The sequence below is a fragment of the Oncorhynchus nerka genome, linkage group LG11, assembly GCF_034236695.1.
Source record: "Oncorhynchus nerka isolate Pitt River linkage group LG11, Oner_Uvic_2.0, whole genome shotgun sequence".
In the NCBI taxonomy this organism is placed as follows: domain Eukaryota; kingdom Metazoa; phylum Chordata; class Actinopteri; order Salmoniformes; family Salmonidae; genus Oncorhynchus; species Oncorhynchus nerka.
In genome coordinates, this window is record NC_088406.1 from 9,135,932 (window position 1) to 9,153,110 (window position 17,179).

At 49.3% G+C, this 17,179-nt stretch overlaps 1 protein-coding gene across 2 annotated transcripts in view; it reads right to left on the minus strand.

Annotated features, from left to right (window-relative positions):
- The window catches only part of LOC115121479 (protein-tyrosine sulfotransferase 1-like), a 94,912-nt gene that overhangs the window by 66,012 nt on the left and 11,721 nt on the right, over positions 1-17,179 (minus strand). For both annotated transcript variants that reach the window (XM_065024192.1, XM_065024191.1), the window contains exon 2: positions 8,001-9,081. In XM_065024192.1, the coding sequence (XP_064880264.1) occupies positions 8,001-8,914 (914 nt within the window). In that variant the 5' untranslated portion in view covers positions 8,915-9,081. The remainder of the gene's footprint in view (positions 1-8,000; positions 9,082-17,179) is intronic.

The following is a 17,179-nucleotide window of genomic DNA, read 5'->3' on the forward strand; positions in this document are numbered from 1 at the left end:
GCTTTAACTTGTAAACACCACCATAAGCAGGCCCCCAAACACCACCATAAGCAGGCCCCCAAACACCACCATAAGCAGGCCCGGTCTCTCTGGTCTCTGTTGTTTCCGTGACCCCCCCAAACACACACCATAAGCAGGCCCGGTCTCTGTTGTTTCCGTGACCCCCCCAAACACACACCATAAGCAGGCCCGGTCTCTGTTGTTTCCGTGACCCCCCCAAACACACACCATAAGCAGGCCCGGTCTCTCTGGTCTCTGTTGTTTCCGTGACCCCCCCAAACACACACCATAAGCAGGCCCGGTCTCTCTGGTCTCTGTTGTTTCCGTGACCCCCCCAAACACACACCATAAGCAGGCCCGGTCCCTGGTCTCTGTTTCTGCTGTGACCCCCCAAACACACACCATAAGCAGGCCCGGTCTCTCTGGTCTCTGCTGTTTCGTGACCCCCAAACACACACCATAAGCAGGCCTGGTCTCTGTTGTTTCCGTGACCCCCAAACACACACCATAAGCAGGCCCGGGTCTCTCTGTGACCCCCACCACACCATAAGCAGGCCCGGTCTCTCTGGTCTCTGCTGTTTCCGTGACCCCCACACACACACCATAAGCAGGCCCGGGTCTCTGGTCTCTGCTGTTTCCGTGACCCCCCCACACACACACCATAAGCAGGCCCGGTCTCTCTGGTCTCTGCTGTTTCCGTGACCCCCAAACACCACCATAAGCAGGCCCGGCCCTCAGCTCTCTGTCATGTAATTCCGTGACCCCCCACACACACACCACCACCAGCAGGCCCGGTAATCTCGCTCTCTGTTGTTTCCGTGACCCCCAAACACACCATAAGCAGGCCCGGTCTCTGTCTCTGCTGAGGGACCCCCAAACACACACCATAAGCAGGCCCGGGCTCTCTGCTGTTTCCGTGACCCCCCAAACACACACCATAAGCAGGCCCGGTCATCTACCATCTGCTGTTTCTGACCCCCAAACACCACCATAAGCAGGGTCTCTCTATCTCTGCTGTGGTTCCGTGACCCCCAAACACCACCATAAGCAGGCCCGGTCTCTCTGGTCTCAGTGTTGTTTCCGTGACCCCCCACACCACCATGGAGCAGGTGGGGGTCTCTCTGGTCCAGTGTCTGTGCTCTCTGTCCAGTTAGAGTGGAGGTGGTGCTCTGCTGTTATCCCCACACACCATAAGCAGGCCCGGTCTCTCGTTCTCTGTCCTGTGTAGAGTGGAGGTGGTGGGGGGAGTGTTATCTGTCCAGTTAGAGTGGACCCCAAACACCACCATAAGCAGGCCCGGTGGTGGTCTCTGCTGTTATCTGTCCACTCTCCAAACACACACCTAAGCAGGGTCTCTCTGCTGTTGTGACCCCCAAACACACACCAAAGGGAGGCCCCGTCTCACACTCTCTCTGCTGTTCCCATGACCTGGGGGGAGACCCCCTGTAAGCATGGCCCTGAGCCCAGAAACAGCTTTCAGGTCATTAATCTCCAAAGTGCAGCTCGTCCAAGAAACAGCCCCCCCCCCTCCTCCTCCACCACCATGAACTTTTGTTTAATAAACGACGCTAAATGTGAAAGACTTGTACAGAACGGCCACAAACACATCATACCCAGACAGAGGTTGTGCTCCAGAAGTATTTAGGGAATAGGGTGCCATTTGGGACACAGTGAGCTGGTCTGGCCGTTGGTAGAGTGTAGAGCCTTTTACATTACATGTCATCTACCACTCTACATGTCATCTACCATAGCGCTTTAGAAAATTCTGTTAAGAGGGTATTCTATCTCCCCAGTGTAGAGTGGTGGTGGTGGTGGGGGGGAAGTGTTATCTGTCCAGTGTAGAGTGGTGGTGGTGGGGGGAGTGTTATCTGTCCAGTGTAGAGTGGAGGTGGTGGGGAAGTGTTATCTGTCCAGTGTAGAGTGGAGGTGGTGGGGGGAGTGTTATCTGTCCAGTGTAGAGTGGAGGTGGTGGGGGAAGTGTTATCTGTCCAGTGTAGAGTGGAGGTGGTGGGGGGAGTGTTATCTGTCCAGTGTAGAGTGGAGGTGGTGGGGGAAGTGTTATCTGTCCAGTGTAGAGTGGAGGTGGTGGGGGAAGTGTTATCTGTCCAGTGTAGAGTGGAGGTGGTGGGGGAGTGTTATCTGTCCAGTGTAGAGTGGAGGTGGTGGGGGAAGTGTTATCTGTCCAGTGTAGAGTGGAGGTGGTGGGGGGAGTGTTATCTGTCCAGTGTAGAGTGGAGGTGGTGGGGGAAGTGTTATCTGTCCAGTGTAGAGTGGTGGTGGTGGGGGGGAGTGTTATCTGTCCAGTGTAGAGTGGAGGTGGTGGGGGAAGTGTTATCTGTCCAGTGTAGAGTGGTGGTGGTGGGGGAGTGTTATCTGTCCAGTGTAGAGTGGAGGTGGTGGGGGAAGTGTTATCTGTCCAGTGTAGAGTGGAGGTGGTGGGGGAGTGTTATCTGTCCAGTGTAGAGTGGAGGTGGTGGGGGGAGTGTTATCTGTCCAGTGTAGAGTGGAGGTGGTGGGGGAGTGTTATCTGTCCAGTGTAGAGTGGAGGTGGTGGGGGGGGGTGTTATCTGTCCAGTGTAGAGAGTGGAGGGGAGTGTTATCTGTCCAGTGTAGAGTGGAGGTGGTGGGGGGGAGTGTTATCTGTCCAGTGTAGAGTGGTGGTGGTGGGGGAGTGTTATCTGTCCAGTGTAGAGTGGTGGTGGGGGGGAGTGTTATCTGTCCAGTGTGGAGGTGGTGGGGAAGTGTTATCTGTCCAGTGTAGAGTGGAGGTGGTGGGGGGGGGGAGTGTTATCTGTCCAGTGTAGAGTGGAGGTGGTGGGGGAAGTGTTATCTGTCCAGTGTAGAGTGGAGGTGGTGGGGGGAGTGTTATCTGTCCAGTGTAGAGTGGAGGTGGTGGGGGGAAGTGTTATCTGTCCAGTGTAGAGTGGAGGTGGTGGGGGGAAGTGTTATCTGTCCAGTGTAGAGTGGAGGTGGTGGGGGAGTGTTATCTGTCCAGTGTAGAGTGGAGGTGGTGGGGGGAAGTGTTATCTGTCCAGTGTAGAGTGGAGGTGGTGGGGGAGTGTTATCTGTCCAGTGTAGAGTGGAGGTGGTGGGGGAAGTGTTATCTGTCCAGTGTAGAGTGGTGGTGGTGGGGGGAGTGTTATCTGTCCAGTGTAGAGTGGAGGTGGTGGGGAAGTGTTATCTGTCCAGTGTAGAGTGGTGGTGGTGGGGGGAGTGTTATCTGTCCAGTGTAGAGTGGAGGTGGTGGGGGAAGTGTTATCTGTCCAGTGTAGAGTGGAGGTGGTGGGGGGAGTGTTATCTGTCCAGTGTAGAGTGGAGGTGGTGGGGGGAGTGTTATCTGTCCAGTGTAGAGTGGAGGTGGTGGGGAGTGTTATCTGTCCAGTGTAGAGTGGAGGTGGTGGGGAGTGTTATCTGTCCAGTGTAGAGTGGAGGTGGTGGGGAGTGTTATCTGTCCAGTGTAGAGTGGAGGTGGTGGGGGAAGTGTTATCTGTCCAGTGTAGAGTGGAGGTGGTGGGGGAAGTGTTATCTGTCCAGTGTAGAGTGGTGGTGGTGGGGGGAGTGTTATCTGTCCAGTGTAGAGTGGAGGTGGTGGGGGGAGTGTTATCTGTCCAGTGTAGAGTGGAGGTGGTGGGGGAAGTGTTATCTGTCCAGTGTAGAGTGGTGGTGGTGGGGGAGTGTTATCTGTCCAGTGTAGAGTGGAGGTGGTGGGGGAAGTGTTATCTGTCCAGTGTAGAGTGGAGGTGGTGGGGAGTGTTATCTGTCCAGTGTAGAGTGGAGGTGGTGGGGGGAGTGTTATCTGTCCAGTGTAGAGTGGAGGTGGTGGGGGAAGTGTTATCTGTCCAGTGTAGAGTGGAGGTGGTGGGGAAGTGTTATCTGTCCAGTGTAGAGTGGTGGTGGTGGGGGAGTGTTATCTGTCCAGTGTAGAGTGGAGGTGGTGGGGGAGTGTTATCTGTCCAGTGTAGAGTGGAGGTGGTGGGGGAGTGTTATCTGTCCAGTGTAGAGTGGAGGTGGTGGGGGAAGTGTTATCTGTCCAGTGTAGAGTGGAGGTGGTGGGGGAGTGTTATCTGTCCAGTGTAGAGTGGTGGTGGTGGGGGAGTGTTATCTGTCCAGTGTAGAGTGGAGGTGGTGGGGGGAGTGTTATCTGTCCAGTGTAGAGTGGAGGTGGTGGGGGGAGTGTTATCTGTCCAGTGTAGAGTGGAGGTGGTGGGGGGAGTGTTATCTGTCCAGTGTAGAGTGGAGGTGGTGGGGGGAGTGTTATCTGTCCAGTGTAGAGTGGAGGTGGTGGGGGGAGTGTTATCTGTCCAGTGTAGAGTGGAGGTGGTGGGGGGAGTGTTATCTGTCCAGTGTAGAGTGGAGGTGGTGGGGGAAGTGTTATCTGTCCAGTGTAGAGTGGAGGTGGTGGGGGGAGTGTTATCTGTCCAGTGTAGAGTGGAGGTGGTGGGGGGAGTGTTATCTGTCCAGTGTAGAGTGGAGGTGGTGGGGGAGTGTTATCTGTCCAGTGTAGAGTGGAGGTGGTGGGGGAGTGTTATCTGTCCAGTGTAGAGTGGAGGTGGTGGGGGAGTGTTATCTGTCCAGTGTAGAGTGGTTGTGGTGGGGGAGTGTTATCTGTCCAGTGTAGAGTGGAGGTGGTGGGGGAAGTGTTATCTGTCCAGTGTAGAGTGGAGGTGGTGGGGGGAGTGTTATCTGTCCAGTGTAGAGTGGAGGTGGTGGGGAAGTGTTATCTGTCCAGTGTAGAGTGGAGGTGGTGGGGGAGTGTTATCTGTCCAGTGTAGAGTGGTGGTGGTGGGGGAGTGTTATCTGTCCAGTGTAGAGTGGAGGTGGTGGGGGGAGTGTTATCTGTCCAGTGTAGAGTGGTGGTGGTGGGGGGGGTGTTATCTGTCCAGTGTAGAGTGGTGGTGGTGGTGGGTGGGGGGTGTTATCTGTCTAGTGTAGAGTGGGGGGGGGGGTTGTTATCTGTCCAGTGTGGAGTGGTGGTGGGGGGGTGTTATCTGTCCAGTGTGGAGTGGTGGGAGGGGGTGTTATCTGTCCAGTGTAGAGGGGGAATCGGGGATCAATACTTTAAAATAACATCAGAGCCTCCAGAGAACGACGGTCTGTTTACTTCATCTCAAATGAACGATTCTGTTGAACTCACTCCTCTGACAAAGATGTGGAAGATGGCTACTTCCATGTCTGTTTTAAGGATCTCCTCTCTGATCCTTCACTCTCCCCCCCCTCCCTCCCTCCCTTTACCATTAGCTCTGTTCAGCACCAGGATGCATCCCAAACAGCACCCTATTCCCTAAAAGTAGGGCATTATATAGGGAATAGGGTGTAGGATGCAGTCCCATAGGAAGTTACATGAGGGGAGCAAGAGGATAAAACCACAAGAGGAAGAGTGGAAAGAAAAAATTGAGGAGAGGAAGAACGGAACGGAGGAGAAGAGATTAAATATGTATTCAATAATGATATAATTACCAAGATGAAAGACATTGGAGAGAAGAGGTGTGTGTGTGTGTGTGTGTGTGTGTGTGTGTGTGTGTGTGTGTGTGTGTGTGTGTGTGTGTGAGAGAGAGGGGCAAGGAGATAGGGAGGGGGTTCCTCTAAGACGACATGTGCTCAGTGGACTTTGACCATAAGCTTTTTATTAAAAAACCATGAGCATTCTCATCTGCAGACAATAACAAAAGTGGAGCCAAATTTCTGCAGGGGACACGGAGGGGTTATATGGTTGTACGTGGCAGGAGGTGGAGTGTGTGTGTGAGCCCCACTCTCCCCCGGCCCTCTCCCTTCCGTAGCCCCACTCTCCCCGGCCCTCTCCTTCCGAGCCCCACTCTCCCCGGCCCTCTGCCCTCTCCCTTCCGTAGCCCCACTCTCCCCCGGCCCTCTCCCTTCCGTAGCCCCACTCTCCCCCGGCCCTCTCCCTTCCGTAGCCCCACTCTCCCCCGGCCCTCTCCCTTCCGTAGCCCCACTCTCCCCGTGGGCCCCACTCTCCCCGGCCCTCTCCCTCTCCCTTCCGTAGCCCCACTCTCCCCGGCCCTCTCCCTTCCGTAGCCCCACTCTCCCCCCGGCCCTCTCCCTCTCCCCTTCCGGCCCTCTAGCCCCACTCTCCCCCGGCCTCTCCCTTCGTCCGTAGCCCCACCCCTCTCCCCGGCCCTCTCCCTTCCCCGTAGCCCCACTCTCCCCGGCCCTCTCCCTTCCGTAGCCCCACTCTCCCCCCCTCTCCCCGGCCCTCTCCCTTCCGTAGCCCCACTCTCCCCGGCCCCTCTCCCTTCCGTAGCCCCACTCTCCCCCGGCCCTCTCCCTTCCGTAGCCCCTCTCTCCCTTCCGTAGCCCTCTCCCTTCCGTAGCCCCACTCTCCCCGGCCCTCTCCCTTCCGTAGCCCCACTCTCCCGGCCCTCTCCCTTCCGTAGCCCCCCTCTCCCCCAGCCCTCTCTCCCTTCCGTAGCCCCACTCTCCCCAGCCCTCTCCCTTCCGTAGCCCCACTCTCCCCCAGCCCTCTCCCTTCCGTACTCTCCCCCAGCCCTCTCCCCCAGCCCTCTCCCTTCCGTAGCCCCACTCTCCCCCAGCCCTCTCCCTTCCATTGCTCCAGAGGCCGACCTCCAAATTATAGAACCAAAACAACTCTTGACGAGTCGGGGCCATTAAGGAAACCCTACCATAGCACTACTTTAGACCCCATTCCCTATATAGTGCACTACTTTAGACCAGGGCCCAACGGGATACAAACTGAGAAATGGGTTGTTTCCCCCTCTACTGTGTGAGGCTGACTAATGAGTGAGGTTTCTCACCTAGCTCTTCTCTAGAATGATTCATAACCTACAGAAGGACAGTCAATTCATGTTTGGAGGCCTCCTGGAATAGCAAGGCTGTTATTTCAGGCCCTGAGAGCCTGTAGAAATGGACCTGGAGTACAAGATGTGTGTTGTTGACTATCAACAATAAAATAAAAAAACATTTTAAAAAATCAAGTTTACTCAACTACTAGATTTACGATCCTTCCTTCTCTCTGGGCCATCACCATTTCCTCCCTCGCTCTCTTTCTCCCCTCTGGGAAGAACAATAGTTGCAAGCCAGCGAATGAGAAAGCGGGAGAGAGAGTTACACGGACCAGTGCTAACTTGTCTCACTGCACCAGGAAGGGAATGTAGTAGGTAGAGCATGACCCGTTCACCACTCACACCTTGTCAGCCTGGTGATGAATAGTGCTTGCTTACCATAACATTGTGCTATGGGTCTATCCCAGATGCCTCCCTATTTCCCTTTGGGGCTCTGGTCAAAAGTAGTGCACTGTAATAGGGAATAGGGGGCCAATTGGGATGCAACCTGTGATTCAACCACAGCATTGAGCCATTTGACTACGTAAGCAACAGAGTGAAGGAGGAGACAGTGTCTCGTAAAACAGGTAGCATCCCCAAGGATAGCTGCTTGTTTATTACTGCCATCAGAGCCAACAGGACTGTATTACTTATCAGCGTCTTGTTGTGGCAGCAGCGCAGAACAGAGCAGAACGCTTCCAGAACCAGAAGCTAAGAACAGAGGCCTGTGTTCTAGAACCAGAACCATTTCGGTTCAGAACCAGATCCAAAATGGCAGCTGAGCTTCACTCAGAATGAGGAGTGGGCGATCCACTGTGGCCCTGATAGCTCAGTGAGGTGATGCATGGAAGTTCTGCCTGGCTTCGTCCTCATTTGGAGGTCCTTGTCCTAGGTTTGTAAAATCCTTGAAGACGCTGGCTGCCCACACCTCGTCTCGCCACTAAATCACAGGAAGTATTCTAGATGGTGTTCCTTTTCCCTTCAAGTCACGTTTTGTCATTTATTGGTATAAAGCCTTGTTTAACACTTCATAGACTACAAGGTCACTGACCCCTGATTTACAAGCTAGTTGGGTTTACAGTTTACTCACTTTATACACTGATAGAAACACACGGGGAGGGAGACAGGCAAGCCTTGAGTTCGTCAACATGCAGGTCAGGGTACGTACACACACACACACACACTCCCAACACCACTACTTACTTGGAGAGGGAAACACCTCCTGCTTTCCCTATGAGTTCCTCATGGTGAAGCACCGCCTCGTTCCAGGGAATGTCCAGGAATTTGAGCAGCGTCCTCATCCACTTCTCTGGATGGAGCACCAGCTGTTCATAATGCACCGGCAGGCACTTGTCTGAGGCATCCAGGCACTGAGTGTACATGGTCTCTATGGCCCTGTTCCACTTGGTCAGGCAGTCTCTGTAGCTGCCCAGGTCAAAGCCAGCGATCGTCACCTTACGGGAGATCATCGAATGGACCGAGGCGCGTCCGTCCCGGATCATGAGCACGAACTTGGCGTGCGGGAAGATCTTAGCCAGGTAGGAGAGGGACTTCAGAGCGAAGGGGTCCTTGTTACAGAGGAAGTTGGCGGGTTCGCCGTGCTTCACAATGATCTCCAGGAGGAAGGCCTGCATGGCGGCGTCCAGGACCTCGTCCGTCACCCCAGCCTCGTCCAGACGCATCTTCTCCCTCCCCGACCGCGACCACATCTGTTTCATGGCCAGGATACGTGGAATAACCCTGGTCTCCTCTCCACAACGAACCTCGGGGTGAGCGTCCAGCATGGCTCTCATCAACGTGGTCCCACTCCTGGGAACCCCTCCAATGAACACTAGGGGCATGTCCTTGTTGTAGACGAATGGAGCGGAGAGGTTATGGCCCCCAGGACCAGAGCCCCGCAGGATGGCGGAGGAGCCCAACGAGCCGCCCAGGAGGACCCCTCCCGGCCCCTGAAGGCCCCCCAGAACCCCTTGGTCCCCAGGCTGGCTGCTGCGCTCCTCGATGCGGTGGTGACACTCCATGGCATGACGACCCAAGTAGAAGACTGTGACTGAGCTGATGACCAGACAGGCCACCAGTAGGTTCTGCTTCAGCTTCATCATCATCACCATCACCATCTCAGGACCAGGGAGGGAGGGGGGAGGTGTACCAGAGGAGGTAGTGGAAGAGGAGGGAAGGTTGGGAGTAGCGGAGTGTCCTTCCTTTCAAGGTCGACGATGAGGGGCAGAGCGTGTTGCGTGTTCCCCAGTGGTCAGCGCTTGTCGTGTGCCCAGCTCCATCAGGCCTTGGGAAGAACAGAATAAAAACACATTATTACACAATATAATCATATAGCCTTGGTTGGAACAGTAGAACATGGCAACTTCAGGCAGATCCTGGTAGAGATCTTGACATTCTAGATCATTTGTATACTGCTGGTAGAAATCAAGCTAAGGCTTGAGCCAACAAAAGGTTAAAATGGTTCACGTCGTATATGGTCCTAAAAAAGGCTCTGTTCAGAAAAACATCTTATTTTCAGCATTATACTGTACTGACCCATCTTTACAAAGAGAGCGGAGTAAAACTATGATCTGAGCTATGCAAGTTATTTTGTATTGTTATTTTAGTTAAATACACACACGAAATTACCAAGGAATTCCTTATATCCAATGTAGGAATTACCCTCAACATAATTACAAATCCCCTCGGGAGAAATGTAGGCTACGGAAGAGACGCTCCACTTTGACCTCAGAAAGCAGTAATGAACACATTCTCTCTGTCTGACAACGTTATGGATCTCACGCCAAAACCACTGTACAACTATGGTGTAAAAGAAAGGCTAAGGCCGACATCATAAAGTTGTCAGAAAAACACTCGACACAGTCAAGGCCCTCAGCTGACACAAGCCCATAGGAATGAATCCAGGCCACAGACTAGAGGTACAGCGAGAGGGAGAGAGACAGACACCGAGAGAGAGAGAGAGAGAGAGCGAACAGCTCCACTATTCAGCAGTCTTAAGCATTTAGGACTTCCCCAGTGACACACTTAGCAACATAAAGACGCAATGATTTTATATATCCCTCAGAGGGAAATCTCTAATTTACAACCATCTTGTTCCATTTTTCAACTCGTTTTTTTTCTCGTTTCCCAGTGTTCAGTTTGTTTCTTGGGCTGAGAGAAACGTTCCTGACCAGGAACGAGACGTCCAACCTCCGGCCTCTAATTTGTCCCTGAGCAGTTACACAGGCTCTGATTTACAGAGTAGGTGGTGTGACATCACGTTACTCTGGGTCATTGCCACAGAAAAAGGAACCATGAGTACCAACATGTGAAGTTTATAGGAGCATATCAAATTTGGTGTCAAATGAAAGCTAAAAAGGAGTATATATTTTTGGGAAATAAGGTATAAATACGCCCCCCCCCAATCCTAAAAATGTTTAGTAAACAGAAGGCTTCGATTTCTGGTCACAGAAGAAGAAGCTAGGTTCCCATCCAATTGGTGACAGAATATTATAAAGTCTGCATTGGGGCGGCAGGGTAGCCTAGTGGTTAGAGTGTTGGACTAGTAACCGGAAGGTTGCAAGTTCAAACCCCCGAGCTGACATGGTACAAATCTGTCGTTCTGCCCCTGAACAGGCAGTTAACCCACTGTTCCTAGGCCGTCATTGAAAATAAGAATTTGTTGTTAACGGACTTGCCTGGTTAAATAAAGGTAAAAAAAAAAAATTAAAATGATGCTAATTGTCCTACCAGTGGTGTTTCCACTGAACTGGCTTGTTTCTGATAATAACTAGTGCATGATGACAACGCGCACAAAAATGTTGTTTTTCCCCTTAAGTTTTCATGTATCATTGCATTTTCAAACTTACCGATAGTTGTCACTAAAACTGGTAGCGTAAAAACAGAAAAATGTGCCAACTCTGGTCTTGGCACCTAAGCTCTAACCAACAGCTCCCAGATACAGTACGGCTAGGCTACATGATGATGAATAAGAGCCAGAATATTTGTATTTGTCAAACACCGAAACAAACTGAACACTGGAAAACGAGAAAAAAAACGAGTTGAAAAATGGAACAAGATGGTTGTAAATTAGAGATTTCCCTCTGAGGGATAAATATAATCATTGCGTCTTTATGTTGCTAAGTGTGTCACTGGGGAAGTCTCTCAGAATGACCTTCTTGATCCAAATCAGTCAGGTTTCAAGACTAGTCATTCAACTGAGACTGCTCTTCTCTGTATCACGGAGGCGCTCCGCACTGCTAAAGCTAACTCTCTCTCCTCTGCTCTCATCCTTCTAGACCTATCGGCTGCCTTCGATACTGTGAACCATCAGATCCTCCTCTCCACCCTCTCCGAGTTGGGCATCTCCGGCGCGGCCCACGCTTGGATTGCGTCCTACCTGACAGGTCGCTCCTACCAGGTGGCGTGGCGAGAATCTGTCTCCTCACCACGCGCTCTCACCACTGGCGTCCCCCAGGGCTCTGTTCTAGGCCCTCTCCTATTCTCGCTATACACCAAGTCACTTGGCTCTGTCATAACCTCACATGGTCTCTCCTATCATTGCTATGCAGGCGACACACAATTAATCTTCTCCTTTCCCCCTTCTGATGACAAGGTGGCGAATCGCATCTCTGCATGTCTGGCAGACATATCAGTGTGGATGACGGATCACCACCTCAAGCTGAACCTCGGCAAGACGGAGCTGCTCTTCCTCCCGGGAAGGACTGCCCGTTCCATGATCTCGCCATCACGGTTGACAACTCCATTGTGTCCTCCTCCCAGAGCGCTAAGAACCTTGGCGTGATCCTGGACAACACCCTGTCGTTCTCAACTAACATCAAGGCGGTGGCCCGTTCCTGTAGGTTCATGCTCTACAACATCCGCAGAGTACGACCCTGCCTCACACAGGAAGCGGCGCAGGTCCTAATCCAGGCACTTGTCATCTCCCGTCTGGATTACTGCAACTCGCTGTTGGCTGGGCTCCCTGCCTGTGCCATTAAACCCCTACAACTCATCCAGAACGCCGCAGCCCGTCTGGTGTTCAACCTTCCCAAGTTCTCTCACGTCATCCCGCTCCTCCGCTCCCTCCACTGGCTTCCAGTTGAAGCTCGCATCCGCTACAAGACCATGGTGCTTGCCTACGGAGCTGTGAGGGGAACGGCACCTCAGTACCTCCAGGCTCTGATCAGGCCTTACACCCAAACAAGGGCACTGCGTTCATCCACCTCTGGCCTGCTCGCCTCCCTACCACTGAGGAAGTACAGTTCCCGCTCAGCCCAGTCAAAACTGTTCGCTGCTCTGGCCCCCCAATTGTGGAACAAACTCCCTCACGACGCCAGGACAGCGGAGTCAATCACCACCTTCCGGAGACACCTGAAACCCCACCTCTTTCAGGAATACCTAGGATAGGATAAAGTAATCCTTCTCACCCCCTTAAAAGATTTAGATGCACTATTGTAAAGTGGCTGTTCCACTGGATGTCATAAGGTGAACGCACCAATTTGTAAGTCGCTCTGGATAAGAGCGTCTGCTCAATGACTTAAATGTAAATGTAAATCATGTGACCAGAATAGGACTCTCGATATTTATTGTAAAGGAGCATCAAGCTCATACCGTGCACTTTAACCACCCTGTGAAGATCAGAACTTATTTCATCTGTAGCCTAATAAACTGCATGGGTTCCCAAATCATAGTAGGAGGACCACATACCATATCAACGCGTAATTCCATGTTTACTCCGAGATGGTTGTTAGATCAATATTTGTACATTAAAATCAAAAAGCTGTTTCCTTGCATAATCACATTTTACCGACACAAAAAAGATCCCACCATATCGAACGAACAAAATGATCTGTCGGCATTTATAAAATGTACCAGAAACGACTTGTTTCCATCACAGTTGTTGCGAAAAAAATAAAATAAAATAAAAAGCATGTACACAGTATGACTTTACTCACATAAAAACTTTTATGGAGTAAAAAAAAAGGAGTCTTAAACATCATTAAACATCGTTAAACATCGTTAAACATCATTAAACATCGTTAAACATCGTTAAACATCATTAAACATCGTTAAACATCATTAAACATCGTTAAACATCGTTAAACATCGTCTACCAGAAAAGCTCTAATAGAAATATTCAAACACAATAATGTTGAAGGCCGTCTAATATCAACATTTATATTCCATTTCGCAGAAATTTGCCTTCTGTAAGTTTGAGAAATATTGCCTAGTGTCATATCATTCCGATACCAAAAACACCCTCCTCTTAAAGATATATTCTAATTATTCTCCCTGGTGACAGAGGATTATGGAAGTACACAGAAGTAACAAGTTTAGGTAGACCTACCAATTAGTGTTTTATATGGATAACAATTTGGTTTATGAATTATTGTGATTAAAGTGTTACTCCCCAAAAATATTTATTTATTTATTTAAAAAAATCAGTAATAGAATGAGTACTGTTACATGCACAATGAGATCATGGATAGTCAGATTACAATAGTTTGATTAAAAAGTGAACATGATTCGCAAGAGGAACGATTTCCCTAATAATCCTGTTAACATGTAGCCGGATTTCAGATGTGTCCCTGACAGAACTCAAAATACAGGAAACGTTTTTCTCCACTTCCTGACCGACTGACATGGACAGTTTTTGATGTGGGCGCCGTCCTCAAACAATCACATGGCATGCTTTCACTGTAAAGCCTATTGTAAATCGGACAATGCAATTAGATGAAGAATTAAAAGCTTTTAACCAATATAAGACACTTGTACGTACCTAAATGTTTGATGATTATTTATTTGAATTGCATGCCCTCCAACTTCACTGGAAGTTGTCGACAGCTGGTGGGACGCCTAGCCCTAAGAAATATCCTCTTAAGTCGACCCCCTACATTTTCGAACATTCTGTTAAAAATCGCGCAACATTTCAGCGTCCTGCTACTCATGCCAGGAATATAGTATATGCATATGATTAGTATGTGTGGATAGAAAACACTCTGACGTTTCTAAAACTGGTTAAATCACGGCTGTGACTATAACAGAACGTGCGTTTCATCGAAAAGCGCAAGAAAATCTGATCACTGAAAACTGGAAAATATATCAATGCGCCACTTGCATGTATTGTGCGCCACTTGCATGTATTGTTGAATGGAAACCAAATTACATGGGGCTTAGATTGCAATTCCTACAGCTTCCACATGATGTCGCCAGTCTTGTCATTTGCCTTGGCTTTGTTTCTTGGTCAAACAAGCGAGACACAGCCCATTTCTTCCGGTCTCCGACAGGATGTTTTGGATGGGAAATTTCTGAACATGATTTCAAGACGTGGAGCTATTGAATACACATCGCCCCGTGATCAATTTGATAGATTATTAACGTTTACTAATACCTAAAGTTGCATTACAAAAGTATTTCGAAGTGTTTTGTGAAAGTTTATCGTCAACTTTTTTAATTTAAAAAAATTACATTGCGTTTTAAAATGCTGTTTTTTCCTTGATCACACAGTCTTCAAAAATCGATATCTAGGGTATATATGGACCGATTTAATCGAAAAAAAGACCCAATAGTGATGTTTATGGGACATCTAGGAGTGCCAACAAAGAAGATCGTCAAAGGTAATGAATGTTTTATATTTTATTTCTGCGTTTTGTGTAGCGCCGGCTACGCTAATTCTTTTGTTTGGGTCGCCTTCAGGTATTTCGGGGTGTTGCATGCTATCAGATAATAGCTTCTCATGCTTTCGCCGAAAAGCATTTTAAAAATCTGACCTGTTGGCTGGATTCACAACGAGTGTAGCTTTAATTCAGTACCCTGCATGTGTGTTTTAATGAACGTTTGAGATTTAACGAGTGCTATTAGCATTTAGCGTAGCGCATTTGCATTTCCAGATGTCTAAATGGGACGCATGCGTGCCGGGTCGACGTAAGAGGTTAACAGGTGTGCCTTGTTAAAAAGTTAATTTGTGGAATGTCCTTCTTAATGCGTTTGAGCCAATCAGTTGAGATGTGACAAGGTAGGGTTGGCATACAAAAGATAGTGCTATTTGGTAAAGGTCCATATTACAGCAAGAACAGATCAAATATGCAAAGAGAAATGACAATCCATCATTACTAGAAATGAAGGTCAAGACAATCTGGAAAATTTCAAGAACTTTGAAAGTAAGTACAGTTGCAAAAACCATCAAGCACTATAATGAAACTGGCTCTCATGAGGACCGCCACAGGAAAGGAAGACCCAGAGTTACCTCTGCTGCAGAGGAGAAGTTCATTAGAGTTACCAGCCTCAGAAAATCGGCAACTAACTGCACCTCAGACTTCAGCCAAAATAAATGTTTCACAGGGTTCAAGTAACAGACACCCCTCAACATCAACTGTTCAGAGGAGACTGCGTGAATCAGGTCTTTATGGTCAAATATCTGCAAAGAAACCACTAGTAAAGGACACCAATAAGAAGAAGAGATTTGCTTGGGCCAAGAAACACGAGCAATGGACATTCGATCGGTGGAAATCTGTCCTTTGGTCTGATGAGTCCAAATTTGAGATTTCTGGTTCCAACCGCCATGTCTTTGTGAGACGCAGAGTAGGTGAACCGATAATCTCTGCGTGTGTGGTTCCCACCGTGAAGCATGGAGGAGGTGTGATGGTGTGGAGGTGCTTTGCTGGTGACACTGTCTGTGATTTATTTAGAATTCAAGGCACACTTAACCAGCATGCCTACCACAGTATCCTGCAGTGATTCCCCATCCCATCTGGTTTGCTCTTAGTGGAACTATTATTTGTTTTTCCACAGGACAATGACCCAAAACACACCTCCAGGCTGTGTAAGGGCTATTTGACGAAGAAGGAGAGTGATGGAGTGCTGCATCAGATGACCTGGCATCCACAATCACCTGACCTCAACCCAATTGAGATGAGTTGGACCGCAGAGTGAAGCAAAAGCCGCCAACAAGTGCTCAGCATATGTGGGAACTCCTTCAAGACTGTTGGAAAATAATTCCAGGTGAAGCTGGTTGAGAGAATGCCAAGAGTGTGCAAAGCTGTCATCAAGGAAAAGGGTGGGTATTTGAAGAGTCTCAAATATATTTTGATTTGTTTAACACTTTTGGTAACTACATGATTCCATATGTGTTTTGATGTCTTCGCTATATTCAACAATGTAGAAAATAGTAAAAATAAAGAAAAACCCTTGAATGAGGTGGTGTCCAAACTTTTGACTGGTGGTAGTAGTGGTGTTGTGTGTTGTGTGTAATTTATATATACATACACACACACACACGCACACAAATATAAATATATGACATATGTTTTCTGTCTGGGGCCCCCTAGCAGCAGGGGGCCCAAAGCAACCGCTTATGTCGCTTATACCTAGAGCCGGCCCTGCACACTCTCCTTCGCTTGTCTCTTATCTTCTGTGACATTTGACTGACGGCTTTGATGGGTCTTTCTTGGCAAAGCTCAACAAGACATCATTAATCTGCTCTGACGACTGTCTGACGCTCCTCTCAAAACACCCACGCATGTTGACGCACAGTAACACCAGTCACACCTTACGAAACAATAATGGATACACAGTAACAGACACGCACTTTATCTGTGATGCAGATGTAACATAATTGAAAAGAGCGATCACACACACACACACGATGCTGTCATCCTGCCCTTTCCCTAAAAGCAATTATTACAGGGGTTCAGGCGGGCCTTCGCACATCAGCAAAGCAATTATTACAGGGGTTCAGGCGGGCCTTCGCACATCAGCAAAGCAATTATTCCAGGCTCCCTATTAGAGATGTGCTTCTGCAGCATATGTTAGAGATGTGTGTGTGCATCCCGACAGCAACAACTGATAAGAGGACGGGAAATACAAAAGGAGAGGAAAGCACCGTCTCCACAGACAGACTAGATACTATGTTTGGCCTTGTGTTTAAGGCTATTGTCTTGCTGAAAAGGCGAATTCCTCTCCCAGTGTCTGGTGGAAAAGCAGAATGAGACAGGCTTTACCCTTTAGGATTTTGTGTGTACTTAGCTCCATTACAATTTAGAAAGAAAAAATTATAATATTGAAAAAACGATCCCGTCCTTAATGATTACCAGCATGCCCATTAGGGATGGGATCCTTAACGTTACGGTTTCTGTTCCCCCACCCCACCCCACCCCCACAAAATGTATATCACAGTGCAGTAGATATCACAAACATATTATTTTCTGTGTTTACAGCCTAACTAGACAATAGGCTGTGAAGGGAAAGGTGTCATTTAAATCAAACCAGTGAGGAAGAGGCCCATTTTAGGCCCGGGGTAGAAAACACTGATGAGCCAGGAGGTTGTTTGTATCAACATCCCAGCAAAACTCCCTCCAAATGACGGAAGTTAACTACATGAACAACTAGTAGAAACCTACATC